Source organism: Corvus kubaryi, unplaced genomic scaffold (assembly GCF_017639235.1).
Source record: "Corvus kubaryi isolate FWS band 111438036 unplaced genomic scaffold, C.kubaryi_AGA036_p1.0 68, whole genome shotgun sequence".
In the NCBI taxonomy this organism is placed as follows: Eukaryota; Metazoa; Chordata; class Aves; order Passeriformes; family Corvidae; genus Corvus; species Corvus kubaryi.
This window is the reverse complement of record NW_024582056.1, coordinates 17,788,867-17,815,884: the sequence shown is the minus strand read 5'-3', so window position 1 is coordinate 17,815,884 and position 27,018 is coordinate 17,788,867. Positions and strand designations below refer to the sequence as shown.

Genomic DNA, 27,018 nt, shown 5'->3' with positions numbered 1-27,018 from the left:
TGAGCCATATGAAAACCAGAAAAAACATCCTATGTGCATTTGAATAAATTCACTGTCTCTTAAAAAATTGGTCTTTTCTATCTCAGTGTCATTAGTTTCTGTTGAAAATGAACACATGACTTCTAGTTGGTGTCTTTCCAATAAGTTTCTTCTCCCACTTTGAAAAAATCAGTGCTTGTTGTAACCCACTATTTGAAGGAGTTTGTTCTTCACACTTTCGTCAGTTCTGTCTAGCAGACAACATTTTGTTTGATTTCAGTTCATAGCTTTGAACTGGGGCAATGTATACAGAAATATGTAAATTACACAGATTTATGTATATTATAGGGGGGCTCCTTTCTCATCTCTCATAAGTCGCTTGTCATCCTGCCCTGAAATAACTTTCGTAATTTTGTCTTGTTATCTTTCAAGCCAAAGGGTAATGTCATTGACATAATTTGTGTATAATAACCCTAAGATTGTCGCTTCTACAGGAATTTTTCAGTTTTGACTATGACAAGTAAAAGCAGAGGTAGGTTTCCAATATGAGGCTTGGGAAAGGTAAAATATGTAGGTTTGCAGCTTTCCAAAAGTCTAAGATGTCCTTTCCATGGCCATATGGTGAGGAAAGTTTCTTATAATATTTAAACATAAAAATATCAGCTATTAACTTAAATGATTGAGGGTTCAGTGTTAGATTTAGGGTTGCATATGGTATAATCTTCTGTTAATAATAAGAATTGTGCTAAAACTGATGATTTGCATATCCCTTCTAAGGGAATACTTGATGAGTGGGGGAAGATTTTTCAGGTAAGTGGCGAGTTTTTATTTTGTCACAAATTTGGCCTAAGTGATGCAATAATTTTACTCCCATGTGATCTATCCTTCAGCCTTGCTTATGTACTACAGCAATACTTTTTTTATACTACCACAATGTTCACAACAATATTGCTGAATATGTAGTGGAAGATATTTCTTCTATTTCAGGCTGATGTGTCCAAGGCTTATGATGCCATTCCTCACAAGAAACTTGTGGAAGTGATTTCGCGGGTCCTGAAGCCTGAGAAGAGAACTGTGTACTGCATACGGCGCTATGCTGTGATTATGATTACCCCAAGTGGAAAAGCCAAGAGGCTCTATAGGAGACATGTATGACTTCCTGATTTCTTCTGTTTGCTGTTATAAACTTACTTTGGTCCCAGGAAAAGTCTTCCTTTATAGCTTTCTTTACTCACAATTTGAATTGGTTAAGTACTTAATAAACCCTTTTTTACTACTGTTAGATATTTTCCAGAGGTAGAAAAGTTTCTTTTTCGCCCACACCTTTTAAAGTTTTTACTCACAATTAGTAAAAATAGAGATAAATGTGTCATGGAAATAGAGATTTGTGAATGAGACATTTCATTTTAACAGTAGATGAATTGTTGGATTAAAATAACAGAGTAAGGCTAGTCCTTTGATCTCCACTGAATAAAAGAAGTCAGTTACTGAATTTTCCACTGCTTTCATCATTTATTTCTTTACAATTTAAACAATTACACAGGTTTCTACTTTCAAGGACTTTATGCCAGACATGAAGCAGTTTGTGTCCCAGCTTCAGGAGAATGCCTCATTGCAAAATGCAATAGTAGTTGAACAGGTGAGTTTTGTGAGGCTTCTTTTCAACTGAAAAAGAAAGAATTAGAGGAAGATTGAGATTTTTATTGGTTTGTACATGTTATGTGGTTGCATTATCTCTTGTCTAGTTACCCAGCACCTTCTCTAGAAAGACTTCTGTCAACTCCTCTTTGGTGTTTGTAACAGGCTGTCAGTGTTCAGTGGGAGGAGTGCACCAGGCAGGACATCTGGCAAAAAGTCTGAGACTTGTCCCAGATTCTCATTATTGTCTCAAACTCTTGTTTTAACCAGTGTTTTCTTTCCCTTTTCTAATTTCATTGTTTCTCGCAACAGTTCTCAAGTGAGAAATTAACTGTCTATTAAAGAAGGGCTTCAGCACTTGCTATCTCCAAAACCTACAGAAGTAAGAATGAGCAAAATTATTATACGCTAAGTAGCTAAGGATGTGGCATCTTGACTTATTTTAAGGATTACCTCTCAAGGTTGATGAAAATGAACACTTCTTTAGGGGAGTTAAGTGCAACACAAACAAGATCAACTCTTAAAGTTTTTGTTTAAAGAGATTTCTTGCTTTCAGTGAATTAAAATTTGAATTAAAATACAAAAATTACATGTATTTTAAATTTACTTACTGATGCTTTGTTGTGAGAAGAAGGCATGCTTCTGTTTTAATTCTTGTGATTCAAGTGTTTGTTCTCAAGACTTCCTTCTGTGCAAGGAGCATGACAAAGGCATAGATGTAGCTGATATGCTCAGTCTTTTTCTATTATGGAATCATGGGGTTCCATAATAACAACCTACAGCATCTCCTGAGCATCAAATGAGCAGACAGGTATGTTCTTTCAGGCTAATAATTCCTCTTTAAATTTTTCTTTTCTAAACCTGGCAGTGGAAAATGACAGGGTTGACAAAAGGTGATTTCTAACATACAAGTAAAATGATCTTGTGTATCTGTGGACATAGGAGTAGAATATATGGTGTGTCTGGTGTACAGTTCCAGTATCCTACAAAAATAAGAAAGTCTAATGAAAAAGGAAACTAGCTGGACGTCTCATGTAAAAGTACATTTTGCACATTTTTTCGAACTGATTTAGAAAACTGTGCTAGATATTGCATGAGCAACAGCCTGCTATTTAAAACTATTTTACATTTGAAAACAATTTGTATGTTGTTATTTTCAAAGAATAGAGTATTTTGAGAAAAGTGTTGTGTCAGGCTGGGTGTCTGTACCACAGGTACATCACGTTACCTTTTCAATGCAAGCAATCAAAAGTTGGCTCTATCAAAAGTTGGGTGCATTTGTCTGCTGCCTAATCTATGCAAGTAATAAGTAATTTTATTTTAATTTGAATGAAGTTATTGTTAAAGTTATTTAAATTGTTGTAAATGGATTTTTTTATCAAACAGTTTTTAACAAAATGTTCCATAAATATTGGGTGTACAGTCATGCATGGAAGTGTTGGTAATACCTGGCAAAGTGTGTGTTTTGCAGCAGAATGGGCAAGTAAGTGTATCTCAACTTGGGGAACTGTACAGACCGTGACATACAGAAATTGTCCTACAGGATAGAAAATGGCCAAAAGAGCAGAGGTCTTATACATTGTAATAATCCAGTATATTATGCCAGCACTTTAAAAAGTGTGTTTAGATGTTATGTTTGATTTCTCCTAACACAAAACAAAAAAAACCCAACATCCAACAAAAAATTAACTTGTTGGATGTGAGCAGCTTTTTAGTATGTGTGTTCACATTTTTGGTTTAGGATTTATCTTTTCACTTACTTCGGGGTTTGAGCTGCTAGAGTCCACTTTTTTAAAGATTTCTGTGTGTCTTCAAAGTTGTAGTGTGTTTTTCATTTCATTTCATTTTCATTTCATTTCAAATGTTTTGTCACATTTTTAGAGCTTAACTTTCAATGAGACAAGTTCCAGCCTGTTTAATTTTTTCCTTCAAATGATACATAACAGCATCCTGGAGATTGGGAACAGGTAAAAAAGAAACTAGTTATTCTTTGTATAGCATGTTTGGTTTGTTTGTTTTCTGTTAAGAGGATACCTTTAATTGACTCTATGGACTTTTGGTAGCTGTCTTTTAAAGATTTCTATTTCATGTTAATTTGAAATTTGCGTATCAGTTTAAGCTCCAAAAAAGCATGATGAGTTTAGAAACAAATTTATATTGAATAAAATTTCTCTTTCCTACCTGGATGATGTTAACTATACACAATGCATTATTCCATAGAATATGGAATAACCTTCATAATTTATTATTCCATAGAATATGGAATAACCTTCATTTAAAACTGCAAGTGTAATTCAAAAGGAAAGTACTTTAAAATGGTGGGATCCATAGTGTGAGCAAAAGCAAGGGTAACATCCAAGTAATCATGCAAAAGCCTTGTTAATCATTTCTCTGTAGTGCAAAATTAAACCTTTTCTGCATGGTTTTGCTATTTGGCAAGTTGCAATAAAAATAAAAGGCAGTAGCAACAGGAATTAAAATTATTGGCAACTCCAAAATTAAGAATCAGATGTTACAGAAGGTGGTAGTGCAGGTTTCTTCTTGTGTTGGTAGAGATACTGACTTGGTATTTGTATTTTGCCTCTAGGTGGCAAATGTGTACCATGTCTGAAAAAGGAAGTACTTACATGATCTTTATTTGTAAATTCAGAGTGATGTATCTTAGAATTAATAGCTTCTTGCTCTGGAAAAAATACCTTTGTTTTAGAAAACTTGTTTTAGAATCTCACAGGACTGAGGGAGAGTGAGAAAAGCTTTCAAGGAGTCACATAGAAGAGTGTTTATAGTTTTTTCTAGTATTGGTGCTTATGCTCCCTTTGGCAGGATTATAAGACTGCTCTTGTAGCATACTTTAATAATGACTAACCAACGTGAGTATGTTTCATGGAATTTTAATGGTTTCCAAGGAAGCACACACTGACAAAACCAGCTTCATACATTTAAATTCTGTCACAACTTGACTGAAAAATGCTGTTTGTTCTGTTAGCCCTTTTAAGTAGCTTGTTCTCGTTTGTCAGAAAAAACCCGTGTAAGTTTAGTAAATAAATAGACTCTTTTTCTCAAAGAAAAAATCACAATTAGTCAATGCTAATGTGATGTTTTGAGAAAAATGCTGATTGTTGAGCAGGGGGCCTATAAGAAATCTTTTAATACCATTTGATATGTTTATCAAAAGTCTGTAAGAAAATAAAATTACTGCAAGGAAAATTTTCAGATGACTCAAAATGAAAGTACAATCAGTGCTCAAAAGTAGTATGTGGTCTAAATTAATTCTCTTCAGCTTCGCCAAGTCATTAATGGAATAATGTGAAATGGACGTTGTAGTATCTCACTGCTTCAAAGAAGTGTTGTGAAAATCATTCCCTTGGATTTTTCAAGCCATACCAATTTGGTTTCTGCCAGCATAGAAAATTCTCCCATTTGTTTAGTGTACAAGAACACTTCTCTTGAAGCTGTCACCGTAAGATGTAACATAAAGAATTAAAAAACTTAAATAAAGGATGTGTCTGCAGCAGAAGGAGGCCTTGGGGTTTGCAGTTAGTTATAAAATTTCATTCATCAAATATCAGTTGTCTCCTGGAGTTTGTTAATACAAAAGGAATATGTGTATTAATGGGGTTTTTTTTCACTGTTAAAGTTAAAACTTCTGGATCTCTATGTAGATTCTTAGAACAAGCAAATTTAAATAAGGCTAACTGGCAAACATACAACATATTTCTTATTGAAACTTATGTTACACTTGGAAAAAAAAAATTTAACAGCTGTTGTGCTCTTGTTGCATGTTTTGATTTTTTGTTTTCTTTTACTCTTTGCTAGGTACTACTTACAGTACTGTGGAATTCCACAGGGCTCCATTTTGTCAACCCTACTTTGCAGCTTGTTCTATGGAGACATGGAAAACAAACTGCTCAGTGGAATACAGCAGGATGGGTAGGGATGCTTTGTTTTGTGCTCTGTTACCATAATTCATAATGTGTAGTATATGTGTTAGTCATTTTCTGTGATGTTTAATTTTGAATTTCAAGGATTTCCAACTTCATTAGGAGTGTGGTGCACACAAACATCTCTGCAGCTTCAGTGAAACTGTGATGGTTTTTTGGGAGAATTTCCCTGTTACAAGATCGGGAAGAAAATGCTGAGAAGTTTTCCTGTGTCTTTAGTAGGAGATTTATTCTTAGATCCCTGTATTTAGGGATGCTGTAAAGAGTCTGACAAGCTGCTCTTGTACTTCTGAGAAGTTTATGGTTTTGCCTCGCTCTTTCCCGCATCATCTGTGGTCTTTTCACCTCAGACAAGATGAGATGTTTATTACAGACTTCCTGATACTCCAGGCTTCTGCCTGAGGGCTTTCCAATCCACCATCGGTAAATCTTAACATTTTATCAAGGTCACATCTTTATAGCAGATTTTTTATGAGGAATGTTGGTTCTTGTTTGAAGTCCTATGTGACTTTTGGTAAATCTTCTTAGTCTTTCTGCCCAGCGCGTGTGCTTGCTCCTTAGGAGCTTGACAGAAAGCTAGCCTGATAAAACCTTTGTCTCTTTGTTAGGTGTAAAAATTTTGAACTTCCTTTTACCTTTGTATGAACAAATCCCCAACTGAATCCTGGATTAGGGTATTTAGTCATGAGCTGGACCCTGAAACTTGTTTGTGTTAAGACATCTCCCTTCATTGCTGTGAATTCTTTCCAAAGCAAGAAAAAACAACTGGATGGCAGTACTCCACACAGGTAGATGCTCTAGTGATGTGAGCTGTCTGTTGCTTTCAAAGGGGGGTGTTCACAAAACTGAAATTATGAAACTGGTTCAGAAGAACGCACTCTTCAGTGCGTGTCTGTTGAATGATCTTGACAATTTAATGTGTCCTTTTAAGTCAGGAGAATAAGGTGGTTATTGACTTGGCTGGGCCAAGGTGCAACTGATCTGGTCATAGTGATGGCAGTACTCTTGCTTTGAAGATGAGACTGTACATCATCATCTCCAGAGCTGCTTCTCTGTGATCTGCTAGGCAGGATTTACCATAAAAACCTGGGCATGCCTGGGGTCTGAATTCTGTTGGAGAAGAGAATTCCAGCCTTTACAGTGGTAGATGGTATTCCATTTTACATTCAAGCTATGGTTTCATAAACAAGTTATTATGTGGTAAATGAAGATGGAGTTGGAGCCCACCAAGAATCTACTTGTGTACCTGGTCTGGCACCTCTTTTCCTTGTCTTGTAGAGAAAGATACTGCAAATTCTCCCTTGGAAAAGTATAAACCCCTGTATCCAGGGAAGCCACTGTGGAATGGTTTGTCTGTTTTAAATTCCTTTGTGTTTCATCTAGCCATCATCATTGCTTTATTATTTTATGTAATTTTTTCATTTATGTTTAGGAAAGAAGCAGAACTGAGAATTTCTTCATGACTCTCAATTTGGAGTTCATATCGGCCTCTACCACTTTTGAATTAAAATAGGCACATTGTTGCTCTGAAGTGTATGAAAAAACTTTGAAAGGATTACGTATTAAAATCTCTAGTGTTGGTTTCTTCTTTCATTACAGAGTCCTAATACGTCTCATTGATGATTTTTTGCTACTTACACCACATTTAATGAAGGCAAGAACTTTTCTAAGGTAGGCTATTAGAGATGTAGTCTTCAAAGTAGTAAGCATTATTACCTTTTACATAACTCTTTTTTGTCTTTATGCACATAGGTGTATTTGTTTTATGAGTTAACAATCAAGGACTATTTTGGAGCCCTTGGTAGTAGCCTGTGCTTGGGAAGAATCCTAAAGCTACAGTCTTGATAGCCAGTTAAAGATCTGTTGCAGTTCACATGATGGGCGATTCCTGCTTAAGATTAAGTTAGGGACCTACCTACTAACCTTGGTGGAGCTTCAAGCAAAAATTAGTGTTGTGGGCTAACCAAAGCAGCTGACAGTTGTCTTTTAAAACCATTTTCCCTCAAATTTTTAAGATGTCTTCTTTACATTCTCAAAATGTTTTTATTGGGCACTCATGCTGCTGCTTTCTGTTCCCTGGGAAAGAATGCAGCTCTTGTCTGATCCAATATTGCTAAGAATTTTCGGGTCACTAACATTCCATGATAAGTATCTGAAGATCACAATAGCATGGTAGTATGCAGTTCACACAGAAGTTTTAAAACAGTAATTCTTTATTGTGCTTCAGAACTACCTTTTCTTTAAAAATTGAATCCTAGAAGAGGCTCCTTACCACGGATAGGAGTGTACAGTCAGTCTTAGGGGAGCTCTGCTGATGCCGAAGTCAATTTAAAGGATCCAAAGGAAGGTCTTGAAGAAAAGCTTAGCATCTGCAGTGTAGTCAGTTGCATCATGCTTTTCAGTTAGTCAGAAAGATGCAGCTCTGTTGTGAGCTTGAAATGTGGTGGAGCAATCAATTAAGTACAGTTTGAAGTATAAATTGTGTGAAATAGGGGATAGTGTATTTTGAAGACTTCATTTGTCCTCATTTCCTTGTCAGAACAGAAAGAAATTTCTAGGGATTTGTGGGTTTACAGTTCTGGAAATGATAAATCAAACTAACAGTGAGTGCCTCAAGCTATTAATCTCTGTAATATCTTTTCAACACGATGTCACTTGAGTAGCAGTGCAGATATTGTCCTTCTTGCCCTTTGAAGTTGTCTGCATCTTTGTTCTATATCAACTTCTGCACCAGCTGTGCTGATTTTCTGTAGAGAAGTAGCCTTTTCTGTGAGAGATTTCCAGAACTATTTACAGATCCGGTGAACTCTCTGCCACAAATGGAGTAGTAACAGTTTTTCCTAATGTACTATTAGAACCAGGGGACTCAGTAAATTAGTTTTGAGGACCAGCATTACGACTATGACTCCTCAAGAAGAAGAGCCTACCTCTTCCTCTCTTTAAAAGGATGAAGCCTGAACATAAGTACATTGCCAAGTAAGACAAACTGCTGCCTGTCCATGACACAGCTGATCCAATATGTAGCAGGTAATCAGCAGGCATTCTGGCAGTGAAAACATTCTTAGAGAAAATGTTTCTCTCAAAATTCAAAACTTTTCGTCAGATAAATGAGGTTCCTGTTATATGGATTCTCCTTGGTTTTATTTACTTCCAAAAACAATAACTTGTCATCTGTCTTTTTCCAGTGATTTTGATCTCAGAGGTTTCTGTGAGTGTGGTTTATACAGCTTCTTTCAAGTGTTGCATGGCTGATGTGCTTAATTTGCATTAATCTGTAAATTTTTTTCTCCATTATCCTCAAGTTTATTTGTGTTTATTTACCTCTTGTGTCTTCAATTTCTTCATTTCTAATTGTGTTCCTTAACCTAAAGAGTTGTCTGTGGTTCCCTTTATTCTTTGATTTCTGCTCTTGTGTTCAAGATCTTGTCTTGCAGCATGGCACCAGTTTTTGTCTGCTTTGCTGGGGGGGGGCTTAGCCTAACTGTTTATATCTGTTTTAGGACTCTAGCAACAGGTATTCCTGAGTACGGCCTTTTAATAAACCCAAATAAGACAGTGGTGAATTTTCCTGTTGATGATATCCCAGGATGTTCCAAATTTAAACAGCTGCCAGACTGTCGTTTGATCCCGTGGTGTGGTTTGTTATTAGATGTAAAAACACTTGAGGTTTACTGCGATTACTCCAGGTAAATAGAGCTGTGTACTCCAGTGTCAGCGTTACAATATCTCACACATAGTAGGAGAAGCACAAGGGTGTCTTGGGAGTGGTGTAGTTGAATTAAATGCCAAAAAGATGGGGATTAATTTGGTATAGACTAGAGTGACTAGCAATCCTTTCAACATCAGAGGTGTTCCCTCTGGTACACTTCAGATGGGAAAGAATGTGTGGGGAAGAGAACTTCTCTTTAAACTAGCAACCTTGACCATTTACACAAAACAGTCTGAAGTGGCATAGAACTCAGGACAGGATAAAGTATCCTACTGAAAAGTTCTGTAGACCCTTTACATGGACTACTAGAGATAGCATTAGACATTTGCTAAATATTGAAAAGAAAACTGTTTAAACTCAAGGATAATATTTGCTGCATTATTGACCATTTTTAGTATAAACAGCCCTTAAATAAGTGTTTATTAGGAGGAGGTTTTCCACCAATAGTATGGTAAAGTTCTTCAGTAGTCTTCCTAAACAGAAAAGTTTGGTCATTTTAGGAAAGGAATTTTTGTGACATGGTTTCCTATAGCAAAGGATCAAAGTCAACAGCCAAAGAGATTTATTTGCTGACTTCTTAAAAAAACCAGTTTATGTTGATAAGCTCCTGGTCTGGGAGACACTAATCAAAAAATATAGAATTTTTTTATGTTGGAAAAGACCTTTAAAATCGAGTCCAACCATTAACCCAGCACTGCCAAGTCCACCACAGTGTTTGTTACAAGGCTTTGCTTTTGATAAGCTTGACTTAAGTAGGTGGAAAATCAGTGTTCCAGAAACTTAGGTGGCTTCAAGCCTAAGCTCCTTCATTGAATGGATCATAGATAAGATGATTGTCACTGGAGTAATTAATAATGTTCTGGCTAGACCATGTGATTAAGAAATACATTTAGTTTGTTTTTAAGGTTATTGATTTGGCTTTTTTTTGCAGGGTGAATTTTTCAGCCCTGAAAAATTATTAGCCCTTAGCTAATACCCTTAATGCCACAGGGCCTAGTCTCCTTCAACTGAATGTAATTATGGTCATCTTTTAGCTGCTGGCTCATTGATTAGCAGGAAATGTCTGTAACATGGGAGGTTAAATGAGGCTTACTTTACAGAATTTCATTTAGTCTATTAGCTCATGGAGTTTAACAACGTTTTTTTACTTTTTTTTTCCTAGTTATACCTGTACCTCTATCAGATCAAGTCTTTCCTTCAACTCAAGTAGAACAGCTGGGAAAAACATGAAATACAAACTGAGTGCAGTCCTCAAACTGAAATGTCATAGTTTATTTCTTGATTTACAGGTGGGAATCTGAAAATGGATGTTTGGCAATATTGTGATTAGTGATGAAGAACATTAAAGCTGCTTTGAGTTCTAACATAAAAAAGTTTATTTTGAGAGGAGATCCACGTAATCTGGAAATGTTGACATCAAATAAAATGTGGAGTCTTCCAGAGGTGATCCTTCACAACATTAACTTAGTTGCATTAAAGAAATCTTTAAAGTTTAACGTAAAATGTTTTTTGTTTAGATCTTCAACAAATTCTATTACAACACTAAAATATTCTCATAGCTCTATTTCTGTTCTGTTCTAGATCAACAGCCTTAGAACAGTTCTCATTAACATCTACAAGATATTTTTACTCCAGGCTTACAGGTAGGTCACTGTCGTCTGAAGTGTCAGTATTTCATTACTCTTTCTTGACACATGGAGGAGCTATGAACTAGAAAAAAGTGTGCCACATAAGTGTGCAGTGTGTGCATCTATGTATGTATGATGTGTGCAGTAGTAAATGTCAGTAGTAGGTCAAGTTATTCTTGTTTAAACACTGTTCTTAAGTAATACTGTTAGTTTTAGGATACAGGGATATATTTGATGTGTGTGTTTAAGGGATACTTCACCAAATGGATTTTCAGTGTCTTGGTCTTGACAGCCGACCTCAAGATAACCAGTCTGTTTTGCTTCAGGAGTATGACAAGAAGCCTTATTAACCATTTTATATTTAGATCAGTTAAATGTTAGCCAGTTTATATTTAGAACTTTGTATCTGTTAAAATCATATACAACTTTGACCAGTGTAACTTTAGGTAAAGTGAGGTTTCATTCCACCAAGTTAATTGTAGTTTGTTATTGCCAATAGCATTTTAATTGCTCCTTAGCTGGTAGTATCTTGGCATTTGTGAGCTGGTCTTGATCAGCAGAGGAAGTGAATGTTTTGAACAAAGATAAGGGAAAGAAATCAAAACTGATAAGCAAGTTGGATGAAAATACTAAACTCTTTACATTGAAAACTTTGAATGATTTGCCACAGCAAGTAATTGGGTTTTTATTGTTTTGACAGAGAAAATGTGGGAGAAGTCCTTCACTCTTCGTGGAAATCAGATGTTGCTCTTTTGCTGTGCTCACCCTTGTTAGGAAGGGACATTTTAGTTTTATTCTTAAATTCATCTTTGTTCACATTCAAGCTGTATTCTTAGTCCAAGAAGTGTAATTTGGTTTGTGTAGTACAGCACTGATGTGTCCAGCTCTTAAACTTTTGTGTTGTGGGTGATTTAAGATTTTTCTCTGATAGATATGATCACTTAGTTACTTCTGTTTGGTTTTATGGTCACATTCTAACAATGGCCTTTATATGTTACTTAAAATACTGTCCACCATGATAACTGCATGTCAGGTTAATTCAGCCAAAACCTGCAATGCAGCATCGTAGTTAGGTTTATCCTTTAAATATTGAAAATGTCACAGTTTTTTAAAGAGATTGCAATGTGCTGGGTTAATTAAAAATCAACACTGTAATTGGCTATATTCAGCATAAGCAGGATTATAATGCCTGAGTCTGAAGGTAAAAAAAAAAGTCAGCGGTTTTAAAATATTTTCAAATAGGTGTAAGGAAGCATACGATACGCATAATTTCTATAGAGTTGGCTTCCAAATAGGCAAAGGAGTGAGTATCCTGGTCTGTGGAATAATTTGGAAGTCTATTGTCCTGCATACCTGAACAGAATTTATTAGGGGGGTTTGCTTTGTTTTTTCTTCCTCTCACACTCTGTCATGTAGCTGTTCTCTAGTGGCATGGTCTGTTATAAGGCATTGGTGATGATGTGTAGTTTAATTTTCCCTGCACATGACACAGTTGCTGTCCTCAGAAGAGAATTCTGTTACCAAAGCAGATGGCTTCAAGATCTTCTTTCAGCATAACATTTAGAAACAAACATCATATATGTCTGGCATTCCAGGAATGTGTATATATGGGACAGGTGTCATGCAGTGACAGTGTTGATACAGCTGAAGACTGTTGGGTGCTTTTAAATGTTGTATAGTCCCTAAGCTGTGTAGTCATAGTTTCACTTAAAATTGCAAATGACTTTTGATTAAATAGGCTGTTTTTGTGAACAGGTTCCATGCCTGTGTTCTCCAACTTCCGTTCAACCAGCAAGTTAGAAAAAATCCTCATTTCTTCCTAAGGATTATCTCTCAGACTGCATCATGCTGCTATGCTATCCTGAAAACAATAAATACAGGTATAGGATGTTAATGGCAATGAAGGTAGTGGGTTTGGGTTTTTTTAGACAAGTAACAAATCTGGAATGTGCAGTCTGATGGTGTAATTTTGGGATAAAGATCAGGAATGAATATTGAGAAGTGCATGATAAGAATCATGGTGCATTTTTCTTCTTAAACTCAGTTTTCTGAAGATTGTGTTTCAGGCACTGGTTTTTCGTTTTTCTGTTGTTGTATGAGACTTCATTGACTACACAGGTTTCTAGTAAAAAATCCTGGGGTGATTTTGTAGAAGGAGAGGAGAGATCAGACATACTTCTTAATGCTCATCATTTTCAGTTACATTATTTTTCCTTTTCTATCTCTAGGGATTGCTGAAGGTAACAAAGGTGTATCTGGCATATTCCCTATTCAGGTAGCAGAATGGCTCTGCTACCATGCCTTCACTGTCAAACTGTCAAATCACAAAGCTGTTTACAAATGTCTGCTTACACCCTTAAAAGTCTGTAAGTATTCAGCTATTTTTACAGTTTTATCTATGGTTAATTGTAATAAAACTTAGAAACTAATGTATTTTTAAGGTTTTCTCATCCTAAAATACTGTTCTCAGGTGTACATTAACCATCTTTTCTGATTTTATTCAAATTTACTTAGTATAAGTAGGCAGATTAAAATGCTTCTCAGCACTGCATTTTCTAGAGCCTTTTTCTCACAGGACAATTGATGCTTGACAGTAAGCTTGTGCAGTTCAGAAGGCTTAGTAAGATTGGGGAAATCATGTAAGTATTCTCAGCAGGTGTAACTAAATAAAATATAAATGCTCAAGATTCTATTTTTAAAAATGTAGATTAACAGGCAACTAAATAAACTCCTCCCACAATTTAAACTCTTACCCAAAAAAGTGTCACATGGGTCACTTGGAAACAGAAGCACTGGCTGTGCTGCAGGTGTACTGTTGTAGAGTTGTGGTGTTGGTGTGTCTCTGACACTTCTGTTCGGTGAAAGAAGCTGTCCATGTCCCTCGCCCCTGGGGAGCTCTCTCCTTAAGCAGTTGTGCAGTCTGCCTGCAGGCCAGCCACAGAAATAATAGAATTTTCAGTTTTAAGATATTAGAAGTGGGCAGTGAGAGGTTTTCCTGAAGCAGCCAATCCTGTTGATGAATTTAGCTGTGGTGAAGGCCAGACTCTTGATGCTGACTGTGTAATTGGCACTCTGCTTAGGCAGTTTTGTTATACAAGACCAAGAAATTCTTGGGTTTCAGTCCAGAATAACACCTATTTGATTTGAAATGTATCATAAGCTTCCTTTGATAGCTTCGCTGAGTCCAGTGCCCCAAAAAGAGAGCAGTTCTGCTTTGGAGGGAAATCAGAACATCATCTTGTAGAGAGGGTTACTGCAGACCTAAACATTATGTAGAGATATCAAAGCTAGTTTTAAACATTGTATTTTAAGTTTTGTCTTCTGGAAATCAGGTAGCATGTGTGGATGTCAGAGTAGTCATGACAGGGAAGTCACTGACTTTCAGGTGGGATCCTGTGAAGTTAGCTCAGTATCTCTATATGCTACAGTAATCTGTAGCACAAAGATAAACAAGGCTGGTAAAAGCCCCTGTGTTGACTTAACAGCTGCATTTTTTTGTTGTCATTTTGGAGTTTGTATTGGTTACATAAAACCTATTACCTCTGTAAGATCATGTTGTTGACAGGAATTGATATAAACCTGGTTTTTTCTTGTGTCCCTGCACATGCCTTTCCATTACTTTCCATGGGAATCAATATCAAGCTCAGGTTTTGGGGAGGAGGTTCTTCCCACTATTCCCAAACCTATTCAATATCAACATCAGGGGCTTGTCAGTATGAGTTGTCATCATTCTTCAGAGTTAAGTATTTAAAACACAGTTACTGTTTAACATCCCTCCTATTATTTCCAGCGGGGAAAGCAGCAAGAGTCTTTCCTTATCATGATCAGATAGAAATAAATCATCTGTGTCCTTTCCAAATACAGGGCAAATGTTTATTGAGCACTTCTGGCTTTCTGCACCATTGACAATTTTGCCGACTCTGTTTAGTGACGGACTTAAACTGTTGCTAGGATTTTACATGTTCTTCCTAATCTTTAAAAAGTCCTTTTTACTGTCTGTAATTCTGTTGATGGGACATTCAGTTTTTCAAAGTATCTATGATTTAATAGAAGGCCTTATTTGGTGGGTAAAGTTGTTGAACAAATGGGCTTATACTTTTCAAAATATAATGAAGTTCTCAAATCTGTACAAAAAAATGCTGCAAGAACAGAAAGTAGGAGGAATTTGCTCCTTGATTTTCTTTGTTAGTATTTTCACTTATAATTTTGAACCTTTTTATTTGTTAGCCTGATTTAAGGGTGGAAGAATAGTAGCATATTTTATTAGAGGTTTTTTTAATCCCCATATTCCAGGTGTTTCAACTTTTTAGTTGGTATTAGTTAGTATTGATTTCATTACTTCATTAACATTTTCCCTAAACCAGAATTAATAGTTATTTGCAGTTGTAGTGAATTGTTTCTGATATGTTGGTAGGTAAGATGCAGCTGATCAGGAAGATCCCAGAGGATACTGTGGCACTACTGGAGGCAGTGACAGACACGTCTCTTTGTCAAGATTTCAAAGCTATCCTGGACTGACTGAGGTTTATTTCATAATTTTCCCAGGTTTGAAAATAAATCCTCTGTCTGTAGGTGACTTTTCTTTGTAGTTTCTTTTGGTAGAGTGGACCAAAGCAAGTTCACTCAGAAGTTTTACGTGTTTGTTGCTCAGATACCATGCCAGGACATAAAAAGAGCAGACAGTTCTGTTAATACTGTCTTGTTTGGGTATTTTGTTGGTGCGGTTTTTCTGTAAATTCACAGGTTGTTTGAAGTAATTTACTTCGTTTTGTTCCATGATTCTCATCTTCTTGATGAAGGAATAATTAAACTATGTTCTGTACAAAATTATTTACTTTCTTGTTTCAGTGGGTTGTCTTGAAGGGCTATGTTTTACTTCTCTGTGTTGCAGACTATTTTATAATAAATTGTCTTGTTAATTGCAATAACGTGTATTTGTTTCCAAGGCCTTTATTTTATAGAAATCTTTAATATGCTGGGTTATGTCACAAAAAACAGTTACCTGCACAGAGCAAATGCATTTCATGGCAAGATGCACAGGCTAGAAATTTTATGCTTTGCAGGTCACAACTAATATACACCAAAATTTCACTGTCCAAGCTGGTTATGTTTGGTGCATGTTTTATTTATTTTGACTACTTTGTGATATTTTTAATACAGTGTTGTACAGAATGATGCTGGTGCATTTATATCTACAAAACAAAAATTCTTGATTAGATAATATACCGAGTATATTGCTTTTCTATTTGCATATCTTTGGCTCTGTAAAAAGAAAATTTTATCAAGGACATATAGTGAGAGAAAAAGGGAGAATGGCTTTAAAGTGATAGTAGGTTTACATTCAATATAAGGAAGAAATTCTTTACTGTGAGGGTGTTGAGATGCTGGAAGAGGTTGCCCAGAGAAGTTGTTGTTGCCTCATCCCTGGCAAATCCCCACCACACAGGGAATGGTAGCACAGCTCCTAGAAGTTGATTTGCAGTATTTCAATCTGTCCATTAACATCATAACTCAGTTCAAAATGTACAGTCAGTCATACAGGTTTGGGTTTTTTTCTTTCTGTGAAGTGGCACTGTTAAAATAGAATACATTTTTAAAAAGTCACAGAACAATTGTTCATTCTAGAGATGAAGAACAACCCAGTTGCTCCCCAGCCAGCAGCTCAAACGTTTAAACACCCCCGTGCCCCACAGTGGTCTGCAGTGACGCCGGATGAGTGAGCACTATCGCGGACAGTGCTGCGTAAGAGAGGCCTGGCAGTGCAGAAAGCTTTATTGTATGGGATCCTGTGGCAGGAAGAGACAGCAAGATGCTCCAACATGAAGAACAGAGGGAATGTAAACTTCACTAATGGCTTGGATATAAGCCCATTTTTATCTGTGGGAATATAATCTAGTGATGTGGTCTCAGCTGAAGGTGTAATTTTATAAAAATGAATAGTGTAATGCTTGCAATTCTCTGAGCTGATGTTTGCCGTTCCCAACAATTACTGGCTGAGTTATCAATTTTAACCAGTAGCTGCTGTTTTTGAAGGCTGCTTGTAAACAGATACAAATACAATGTAGAAATCACAAGAGAAAACTGTTTCATTTAAAATATGCTCCCCTCAAAGAGGCAAGTGAAAGTAAAGCTGAAACTGGGTATGTGTTTTAGCAAGTGGAGAAGTTGGGGATTTGAAGAAGAGCTGGCAGTCTATACTGGAAACTTGGAGCTGCTACTGTGGCTTTTGGTAATTGGAAAAAAATACTGTGAGCATTTGTGTAAGGCATAGATGAACCATGGCAAGGGCATACAGTTGTTGCTGTAAAAATAGATGTTTATAATGTTGGGAAAGTAGAAATATTCCATAAAGCTATTTCTGCACAGAACTGTTCTAAAAGAAATAGCGTGATTCATTATGGTGGTAAAGCAGATTCTACTTAATTGGTAGCAAGGCAGTGTGTTAAACAGCAACTGCTGACAGGAAACGTTTGGGTAGAGTTAATAACTTGAATCTAGAAATACTAAATGAATTACCTTAGGAGCATTCTGAATCTGTAATGTGGATTTCGAACAATCATTGGACAGCTGGGAAAATTGCAAAAGATTTGAGAGTTGCAGTGAAGGTTAAGGTCTCAGTATTTAAGAGAAGGTGAGGAGAGAGATTGAGAGCTAAACCACTGAACGTAACTCCCCGCTCAACCTGTGCTGCAAGTGTTACAAGCCACTCAGGAAGTTGATCTTGCTGGAGGGTTTATATGGGCAGGGGGAGAAATGGGGCTGAACATTGTTTTTTAGTGTGTCTACAGAGCTGTAAGGAAGGAATTTGACAGAAGCCCCTCTAGGGGAGCTCGTACTATCTGGATGCATCCATCAAACACGTCCTTCTCTCCCCACTGTGTCCTTTTGGGAAGGAAATATGGACTGGAAATCTCAAGCTGAGGTAGGTATCATATTTCACAATGTAGGAAACTGCCTGTGTTCCAAAAGGAAGGTGCTTTTCTTTCTGCATCTGTTTTCTGTTTACTATATTATGATAATTTGGATGTGTCCTTATTTATGGTGCTGTTGCAATGCTCCTTCTGAGGCTTTTTCCTTTAACAGGCAATTGATCTCCTTGTCTTAGGGCTGTGGATTCTGGTTAAGGCTGAACATCACCATGACTGTTTGTGTCTTTTACTGATTTACCCCCAAAGAACCCAGGTGGTTCTTGCAGCCTAGACAATTCTAGGAAAGTCTTGTCTGTCAGAACGGTATGAGTTCACTGCAGCACATTAGAGCAAAGAAGATTTGATGGAATATGGAGAGAAAAGATTGGGAGAAGAGTGAACAGAAGGAGAAGGCACTTAGTCTGTATGACTTCAACACATTGAGTTATGTGTTTGCATACACATGCTCCCTCAAGTAACACAGTCATGCTGTTCAGGAGAAAAATGTACGTATAGGATATCATCTTATTCTTCATGAATAAGAAGGGGAAGATTGTAGCACTAATTTTATTGGAATAAGGCTACAGTTTTGGCATGGAAATTTTGGTAGAGGTCACATCAGAGGTGCACTGACAACAGAAAAGCGGTGTTCATGCAAGAGTTGCTCAACACATTTTCTACATGCCCACTTGAGCTAAACAGTAACTTCAGCTTGTGTTTCCCTGCCATCATTTGTAGTTACTGGAGCTGAAAATTGTCCTCCCTCAGAGTCCTGTCCTGGGCTGAACTGCATGTCCAGTGATCCATAATGTCTCCCTTCTGGTGAATGGAAAGGATGGCTCAAAAGTCAAGTCAGGATACCATGACAGTGACTAAGGATGGATTTATAGACTTGAAAGTCTTTGATATGTAGTTTAATTATTTTCTCAGCTTGTGTGTGTATTAGTTGGATGTGGTTTTGTTTAAGAGCAGAACTCTGACCAACTACTTAAACCTGCTGCGTATAGTTGCCTATATGACTTTAATGAACATTTAGCTATCTGTAGTCAGAAACATGAATATGAAGTGTATGCTTTAGTTAGTTAAAAATTGTTATTTATGTATTTACAGCTTTTCAACCCTAATCCTTTCTTTTCCTTGACTCAATTATTCAGCCTGAAGGCTTTGTCGTACTTTATCCTCACATTCTCTCCCTATATTTTTTCAGAGGCCTCAAGTATCTTGACAAGAGAAATCCTCATCTCCCATCACTACAGAGTGGCCAGGATCTGCAGCCAAGTACAGGAAGTCCTGGTTTTCAGTAAAGATTGATTTCATTGTCATGTTCTGTAAGGTTGCAGATCACTGAAAGGCTGCCATACATCTGCATTTTTGTTTTGCCATTCAGCTATTGTGTTCAGTATGAGAAATTAGGGGGAAAAAATGGGGACTTTTTTTTTTTTTTTTTACACAGTATTTTCTTCTACAATAAATTCTGGAATCTACTAAGATGAAAAGATTTGTGCTCAATTAGAATTAATTAATTGCTCAAATTTACTTAATATGCGTTCTTTTATCTGCTGATGCTTTATCTTTGCTCCTTGCAATGCTTGAGAATATGAAATAACCACAAAATGACTGCTGCTAAAGTGTGTATAGGGATTTACAAAAATTAGAGTGTAGTGGAAAAGAGGAGTCTTTATTCTTAGAGAGCTTCCATTCTGCATCTCTTGGAGCAGGGAGGCAGGGTAGTGAATGAAACTGTAGGTTCTTGCATTCCAATCTGTGTTGCTGATCCTTAGGAACAGACTGGTTTTTTAAAAGTGAAGGAAGACAGAAGGCAGCAACAATACTTAAGAGGCTTTCCAAGTTTAAATTCTGGCTGGAGAGATACATGAAGCTGAGAAATTGGTAGAAATTAAAGGAAACACAACAGCATTGTTTATAGAGTGTCATGACTGCTGTAAGCATATGAATTGTGTATACTAGGTTGGTTGAATGATACCCAATAACAGCTAATAATGTCTAACAAAGGCTGTCTTATTTTTACTTACAGACAGGTACAATGGATATTTATTCTTTTGGATGAGAAAAGTTGCTGTTAGCCCCCTGACATGAAAACACTTCTGGTGGTACAAAGCTTGGGTCCTTGCTCCTTCGCTTTTGTTTGACCAGATGGAAGAGTGCTACCAGAGGTACACACACACAAGGAAGGGCAGCCAACAGCACACAGATGGCCTGTACCCAAGGTGGATAAACCTTCTCTTCTTTCCTGGGGAAGCCTTCCTGTGGAGATAAAAAAAGCAAGCAAAAGAAATAATTGGTAGGTACACTTAGATTTTGCTATGATTGCTATTTTCTTACACTGTTTAAGTAAGGGTAACAAAAGTTTTACTCTCAGTCTACAGTAGCATTCAGTAGCTGTGTCCTCTGCAAACCTTTCTTTTGTGTGTAGAGACAGCTGTAAATGTTTTACAGTTTCAAAGATGTGTAGCTGGAATTGTGACACATTCCTGGGGATATGGGGATGGCCCAAAGTGTTATCAAACCGTCACCCGCTCTTGGTTAAACTGTGTTCATCCTTGTTGTACTCAAAGCTTACCTGGTTTCAGCAATTACTGAGCATGTTCTTTGTCAAATAGGAAAGATATTTATCAGAGATTTTGAGGGAATGATGATAAAGCAATTTCTGCAAGTCTGTGGCTATGAGTTTATTTGGGATGATAGATACTTGATGGCATTTGTGGGAGACACTGCTGCTGTGTAATCCTCATATAGTTTAAGACCAGAATTGATCTTCAAACCCCTACACAGGGTGTATTTGAGAGGGATCAAAGAAACTGCAGTTGATGTGAGACAGTGACATCCAGATCAAATGTTCTCAGCATGAACATGCCTTTGTTGCTGAATTAACCAACATTGTTCTCAGACACTGCCTTTCTCCCTCCCTGTCTGCCTGTCAAAAGTACACCAGGGTCCCAGTGATACTGGTCTAAAGCTCTGCTCAGGCATTTGTTCTACCTGTGAACCCCCTGTAGGTATGGCATGTCTGTGACACATTTCACTTCAACACTTCTGAGCATCACACACATCCGTAAGAAATACGGAGCATGGAATATGTGGGACACCTCGAGAAGAGACAGTTTTATTATGTGTAACCTCTTTGCACACCTGAGCCTTCTCATTCTGAGCACTACATCACTTCAGACTGCATTCTAAGCAGTAGATAACAATGATCTTAAAGGATCTGGTAAGGGAGGAAAATAGGTAATTCTTGCTTTTATTAGAAGTTCTGAAAATATTTGAGAACATACATATTTAGGGTTCCAGGCTGTGTAGCTTGGAGGCTTCTGCATCTGAAGAGTAACAAAGGCCATGAAGACAGTTAGCAGGAGCAGAGGGCTAATAAACCTCCATGTGATGTGCCAGTAGAGATTGAGTTTTCGTCCAGTCATCCATTCCACATCTTCACTGAACCTTGTAAAAGAAGGCATGTTTATGATAATGTCATATCTAAAGTAGTAACAGTTTCCTTTTTTTATAATTTTCTGTAAGATGGAAACCAGCACTGTTAAATCTTTTCTATTCCATACCATTCTTTAATAACTTACTGCTCGCTTGAGTAAATAATAATATCATTCAAGTAGGTCTTTATTGATCCATACCAGAGATGAATGACCAATTTACATTGGCAGTTTAATTACCTGAGCACCTAGTCTAAGGTTTTTAAGCATAAATAAATGATGATAATGTTGCAGTAGTTCTGTAAACTATTCAGATAGTTAAAATAAAAAGACAAAATTGCCAAGGAAACAAACATAGCATGTTGGGAAAAAGTCTCAGTTAACCAGCACCAAATCAAATCAGGTCAGGGGCAAAACTACTGCAACCTGAGTTTCATTTATGTCTTAAGAGAAAAAAATTCCATAACTTCCCAACATACCTTTTAATTTTATAGATGTATGCAACTCCAGTCACTTCAAAGAAAGCGATGACTAGAAGAGGCACTGAGCCTGCATATCTGTCAAAAATGTCAATCCAGTAACTCCCTGAACCCAGTGTAAAACACAGAGCAATGAGGAAGCTAATTAGACATATTATACCTGAAGGAAAAAAGATATCTTTGTTACTGGAGTACTGAACTTGGTAGGTTTATTTTTGTTCTGAATTACTGTGTTCTTGTTCTAATAATTTTCATTCCCTCTCCCTCTATGGAGTTACAACAAGCTGTTTTCTCCTTAGAGGAGCTAATACCACTTCCCAAACTCAGTTTTCCCCTGTGTGTTGGCCAAGAGGCACCACTGTTGCAGGAGGAAGGCATTCATGTGACTCAGAGCATCCTTCAGTTGTTCATGCTTCCTTCCATCAGACAGCCTGGGCTGCGCTGTGCTGTGTCCCAGTGTTAATTTTTGACTGATGTAATGAGTTTCAAGTGCCTCATTTCTGTGCAGCCGTAGGCTTAAAGCACAGGCAGGTGGCACCTTGGAAGTGTAATGACTCCCTGGATTTCTGCCCCCATTTCCTCAAAGAGCCCAGAGCTACAAATGTGTGTGTCCCTTATGTTCCAGCATGTATCATTCGGGTTTCAGCACACTTCAGCCAGTTCCTCTTTAGCTAAGATTTAGATCTGGGGTAATTGAGAGAAAAAGTGGAGAGGAAAGAAGGGAATAAAGGTATTGCTGGATACATGCATGGGCTACATGTCTTTCTAATGTGTTGCTAATTGCTTCTAACTCTGAGATGGCCTTTGGTTCATTTTTGTAAAATGTTGGCTCCAGACTTGTTTTTTTTTTTGAAGTTCACAATTGGAAGATCAATTTAAAAATAATATTGGTACCTCATGAAGTTGGGAATAAATTTGTTTCTACATGAAAATTTGTAAAATTAGGGATACAATTTAGATGCCACAGGAAGACTCTACAAAAGGCACAACAGCAATATTTCCCATAAGGATTTAAAAGGGCACATTTCAGAAATATTAATCCATTACTTGCAACTGCCAGAGATTTTTCTGGACCAGTTTCACGGTAGGATCTCTCAGACTCTCATTGAGCCTGGTTCTTAAGGAGCAGGTTTCGTTCAGTAACCATCTCTCGTTGAAAAGATTCCAGTTTTGGTGCCAGAACAGGATCATACACCTTCATCCCTCATTTTTCAAGTGGTAATTTTCTCCTTGGACATGTTCACAGTAAATGTGAAACTGTAGCAGCATAAACCTGGATGAAATAGGGGTGAATGACCCCTCTTACAGTGGTAAGTTTAAGAGCAGGTGGTTATGGCAGCTGATGTCACTGGGTGCCTTAAAGCGATTTGTATCAGTGTCAAAGGCTTAGGGGAAGACAAGGCTCGTCCTGATGTCTGCAACAGCTAAGAGTGAACTTGACTCCAGGACTAGCAATTTAACAAGCTTTCTCAGAGTGAAACAGCTTGATTTGCAATCTAATAAAAATGGCAAAGGCAATATAATATTGTCACCTGACAGCTTCTGCCATAACTGCTACCTCATCTGCAAACACAATCCACTGCCCTTACTTACACTGTGAGATTAAGCTGAATTAACCCTACAAATTATTAATTCCTCTATGATACTAATTAAGCAGTTAGTAGTTTGTGCATCTCTAAGGAAGCCAGCTGCTTTGAACAAAGCAAATACCTTACCAGATAATAGCTCTTTTGGTGCTGATTTAGGTATAATTCGAAGCTCCAGAAGAGGAGTGAAGACACCCTCAATGTTTCCAAACATGGAAGAAAGGCCCAAACTGAACAACATTATGAAAAACAGGATGGCCCAGGCCTGGGAGCCTGGCATGAGGATGATAGCTTGAGTGAAAACAATGAAAGCCAAGCCAGTTCCTGAGACACTCTGCAGAATTCACAAACAGATAGATAAAAATACACATTACAATGTCTTTTCTTGGGTATAAAGTAATTATAACACACAGCTGTCCTTCTCTTCAGTCAAGGGTGCCTGGGGCCTCTGTGGCAGCCAGCAGCTGAGAAAATGGGCAGTGGGGAGTTTGATTTTAAATATTCTACTAGAGATATCTAGGCTATCATAGAGCAGAATTTTAGCCTGCACAGAGAGATGGGTCCACAGTAAAGCAGATCAGAGTGATGTGATTGTAATAGCAATTGTTTTGCTAATGCTATCTTAAGTGTGTTTTTTAAAAATCTATGGTGTAGTAGCTGCTGGAAGGAAAGTGGTGTAAATAAGAATAGGATTACCACTCTTAACACCAAGAGAATTGGTGAATCATTGGTCTCAAAACCCCCCATAGCTTCCAAGGCAGAAAAGACTAATAGAAAAAAAGCCACTTTCAACCAAATTTCTTTTGATTTAGTCTCCCAAGGACAAGGATATTTAAATGTAAGCATTGAAAAATGCTAATGTTGCTATAATTTGGAAGTAAAATATTTCAAGCTGTAAATGAGAGATGGGTGCCATCAGAAGAAGTGAGGCAAAAGAAACTGACTTGTGCCAGGGCTGGAATGTTGTCCTTGGATTTCTCCATCATGTGAGTAAAATAGCCTACTTTACCATCATTGTGCGTTAAGCGTGTCGTGCATTAGCACACTCTGCTCCAAACAGGATCACTGGAGCAAGTGGAATGAGGTAGGACAAGTAAACAGAGAAGAAACATCTGTGTTTAGTGGTAGGGAAAATGTTTTAGGAGGGTTGGAAAATAAGGAGAGGAAGAAGATTGTGATGTATTTTGGTGGCAAACAGTGTACATTGTAATAGGTTTTTTGATACTTTCCTAAATACAGATTTAGGAGATTCCCGTTCAGCTTCCATTTTTTATCATCTTTCATCTAGATGTGTTCCCCCTATTAGGTTTATTTCTGTAAACCAAACTAGGACTGAATCTAGTTCCCATGGTAGACTTCTGGTGGGAGCACCCTTGAAGATAAGTTTTGTGATAATAACATGTAATTTTGTTTGCCGTAACAGACAGTTACACATGCAGACTATCCTACAGCAGTATTGTTATTTCAAATGTTGAGAAGTTGATTTGTTGCATGATTATGTGTAATATATCATTGCATGTAGAACAGAGTACATGTACTTACAAGAAAAAGGAAGATACCAATCCTGCTGCATAACTTTGTTTAAAGATTACTTATTGAAAGCACTTACGGTACCTGATCAAGAAATTCTTGAAGATTACAGCTTTTCAGTTTGAGTCCAGCAATTTTTTCTGGATATGATGAATTCAGAAAACTAATCCAGGATGTATAGTTCTGTCGCATGATACTTTCTTCTGGAAGATCAAATTCATTGATGATACTGATAATATTCCTGCCAGAGAAGCCAACATATCATTAGTTTAAAAGTTTGCAGATGATGTGGCTGGAAAAGCTATGCCATGTATTCAGATGTTACTCAAAAGTTGTGTTTACTTTCTGTGCTGCTATTTACAATATAAGGGAAAATATTAGTTGACAGCTTATATATAAAGTAGTAGAAAATATTCAGACTATTTAATGTTGTCTCTTTCAGACAAAAACTCCAAGTCCTTTGTGCAGATGCAGTCTGTAAAACATTTTTGTTTTATCAGGTCTCCAGACCATTTCCACTACTTGTATTAATAACTTAGGGAATCTGGTGAAACAGAAAAAGGTGGTGTTTTTTTACTTCTAATGTTAACCTGAGAGTAAAGTGAAAACCTTGATGCACTACTTGGAATGGGTTGTTTTATAATTTGTCTTTCTTACAAATGACCATCCTTGACTCAGTGCCATAGTACTTTATATTTTTACATTAAACTTCTCCATACAGATGCTTTTCCTTTCTAAAGAAAATAGATCCTCTAAATGCATGTTTTTCAAATAACACATTATCACGTTATCTATTTAGGCAGTGAAACCACAGTGTAACTTTGGGAACACAACTTTCTCACCTGTCCAAGCAGTCCCAGTAGGCTGTGGTTGCTTTAAACCCCAAAACAGAAAAGACTGGGATGGAAGCATAGAGGGATGTCATGCTGTTCACAATTGCTACTGTCACAGCATCCTTTTCACAGTCATTTCTAGAGATAGCATTCAAACAAGTGAAGTGATTAAAAAAGGTAGGTTTTTTATCTGTGATTCAGTTATTTCTGCAAAGTTGTTCTTTTTTTTCTTTAAATTTCTTCTCTCCCTCCTTCCCCCCCCCGCTTCTGTTAGAAAATCTACCGCACCTTTTAGAAAGACAGATCCTTTTCCAAAGATCCTTTAGAAAAATTAAGGAAAGAGTTTTGAAAATTTAAACAAATTGCACAAAATGCAGCAAGAATTTAGCCAGCTTATAAAAGTTGTAGTTCTACTTACTTTGTTGGATTGTAGCTCGCGAATGCAATAAGCCCTCCAAAAGCCAAAGAGAGAGAGAAGAAAATCTGTGTAGCTGCATCAAGCCATACACGGGGATTTTTCAAAGTGTTCAGCTGAAATAATTGGAAAAAACGCATGTATTAGGCTTAAACTAAAACTTCATTTTCTCTTGCAATTCTTATAGCTCATCTCTTATTTCACTTCTGAAATTTTGAGTTGTGTTGCCATCTAAATACTCTGAAAATGGAAATAGGTACTAAACAGGTCAGTAAAACAGGTGTTTTCAAGGATATCATTGAAGCTATTTAAATGTGTGCAACAATTATAGAATCTTTTTTATTGTGCACCTCTTCTATCTGATGATAAAAACGTGGTTCTAAATGATAGACACTAAGAACACAATAGGGACAATACATTACATTCTTCCTCAATTTCTTTCTTTTATTTAACTCACATACTTGGTAGCCTACAGTTAAAGCATATTATCTTCCTAAAGCTATATAAACAAATACTAAACTGTAATTGTTTTAAGACAGAAAGTGATTCTGTAGCTTTTAAAATTTGCTTAAAAAATAATTCAATAAAAACAACTAAAAGCCCAAGCAGACAAGAAGAGAAGTCTCATTAGAACAGCACCTGAGATTCAAAGTGCTGTGAAAACAGCAATAAAAGATAAAAAGGCAACATAGGAAATACAAGGGAAAAGGAGAAACTGACAGTGAAATTTGAATTTTGATGTAAGGACAATGTGATACAGGAGGTTAACAAACAATGATTGTTGGATTACAGAGAATGTTAAGCAGTTTTAAATAGCTGCACTAAGGAATCTTGCCATTGAAATCAATAAAAAAGAGAGAAAACATAAATAATGCACAAAATGTAAATGTGATCAATAAATATTACTTTCCTGCAGAAACTACAAAGTG

The 27,018-nt window shown here is 36.9% G+C and overlaps 2 protein-coding genes across 4 annotated transcripts in view; one reads left to right on the top strand and one right to left on the bottom strand.

The window, feature by feature from the left end:
- TERT (telomerase reverse transcriptase) overlaps positions 1 to 15,827 on the top strand; it is a 28,581-nt gene extending 12,754 nt beyond the window's left edge. The window contains exons 6-16 of one of the 2 annotated variants that reach the window (XM_042048868.1): positions 967 to 1,128; positions 1,523 to 1,618; positions 3,499 to 3,584; positions 5,434 to 5,547; positions 7,158 to 7,229; positions 9,059 to 9,244; positions 10,430 to 10,556; positions 10,849 to 10,910; positions 12,651 to 12,775; positions 13,124 to 13,261; positions 15,310 to 15,827. In XM_042048868.1, the coding sequence (XP_041904802.1) occupies positions 967 to 1,128; positions 1,523 to 1,618; positions 3,499 to 3,584; positions 5,434 to 5,547; positions 7,158 to 7,229; positions 9,059 to 9,244; positions 10,430 to 10,556; positions 10,849 to 10,910; positions 12,651 to 12,775; positions 13,124 to 13,261; positions 15,310 to 15,413 (1,272 nt within the window). In that variant the 3' untranslated portion in view covers positions 15,414 to 15,827. The remainder of the gene's footprint in view (positions 1 to 966; positions 1,129 to 1,522; positions 1,619 to 3,498; positions 3,585 to 5,433; positions 5,548 to 7,157; positions 7,230 to 9,058; positions 9,245 to 10,429; positions 10,557 to 10,848; positions 10,911 to 12,650; positions 12,776 to 13,123; positions 13,262 to 15,309) is intronic. The other variant, XM_042048869.1, reaches the window with a different exon arrangement.
- LOC121674481 (sodium-dependent neutral amino acid transporter B(0)AT3-like) overlaps positions 15,828 to 27,018 on the bottom strand; it is a 27,832-nt gene continuing 16,641 nt past the window's right edge. Inside the window, exons 6-13 of one of the 2 annotated variants that reach the window (XM_042048870.1) lie at positions 26,093 to 26,205; positions 25,684 to 25,812; positions 24,926 to 25,082; positions 23,441 to 23,645; positions 21,726 to 21,885; positions 21,097 to 21,259; positions 19,837 to 20,068; positions 15,828 to 16,467 (exon numbers count right to left, since the gene is read on the bottom strand). In XM_042048870.1, coding sequence (XP_041904804.1) covers positions 19,856 to 20,068; positions 21,097 to 21,259; positions 21,726 to 21,885; positions 23,441 to 23,645; positions 24,926 to 25,082; positions 25,684 to 25,812; positions 26,093 to 26,205 — 1,140 coding nt within the window. In that variant the 3' untranslated portion in view covers positions 15,828 to 16,467; positions 19,837 to 19,855. Of the gene's footprint in view, positions 16,468 to 19,801; positions 20,069 to 21,096; positions 21,260 to 21,725; positions 21,886 to 23,440; positions 23,646 to 24,925; positions 25,083 to 25,683; positions 25,813 to 26,092; positions 26,206 to 27,018 lie in introns of those variants that run through there. The other variant, XM_042048871.1, reaches the window with a different exon arrangement.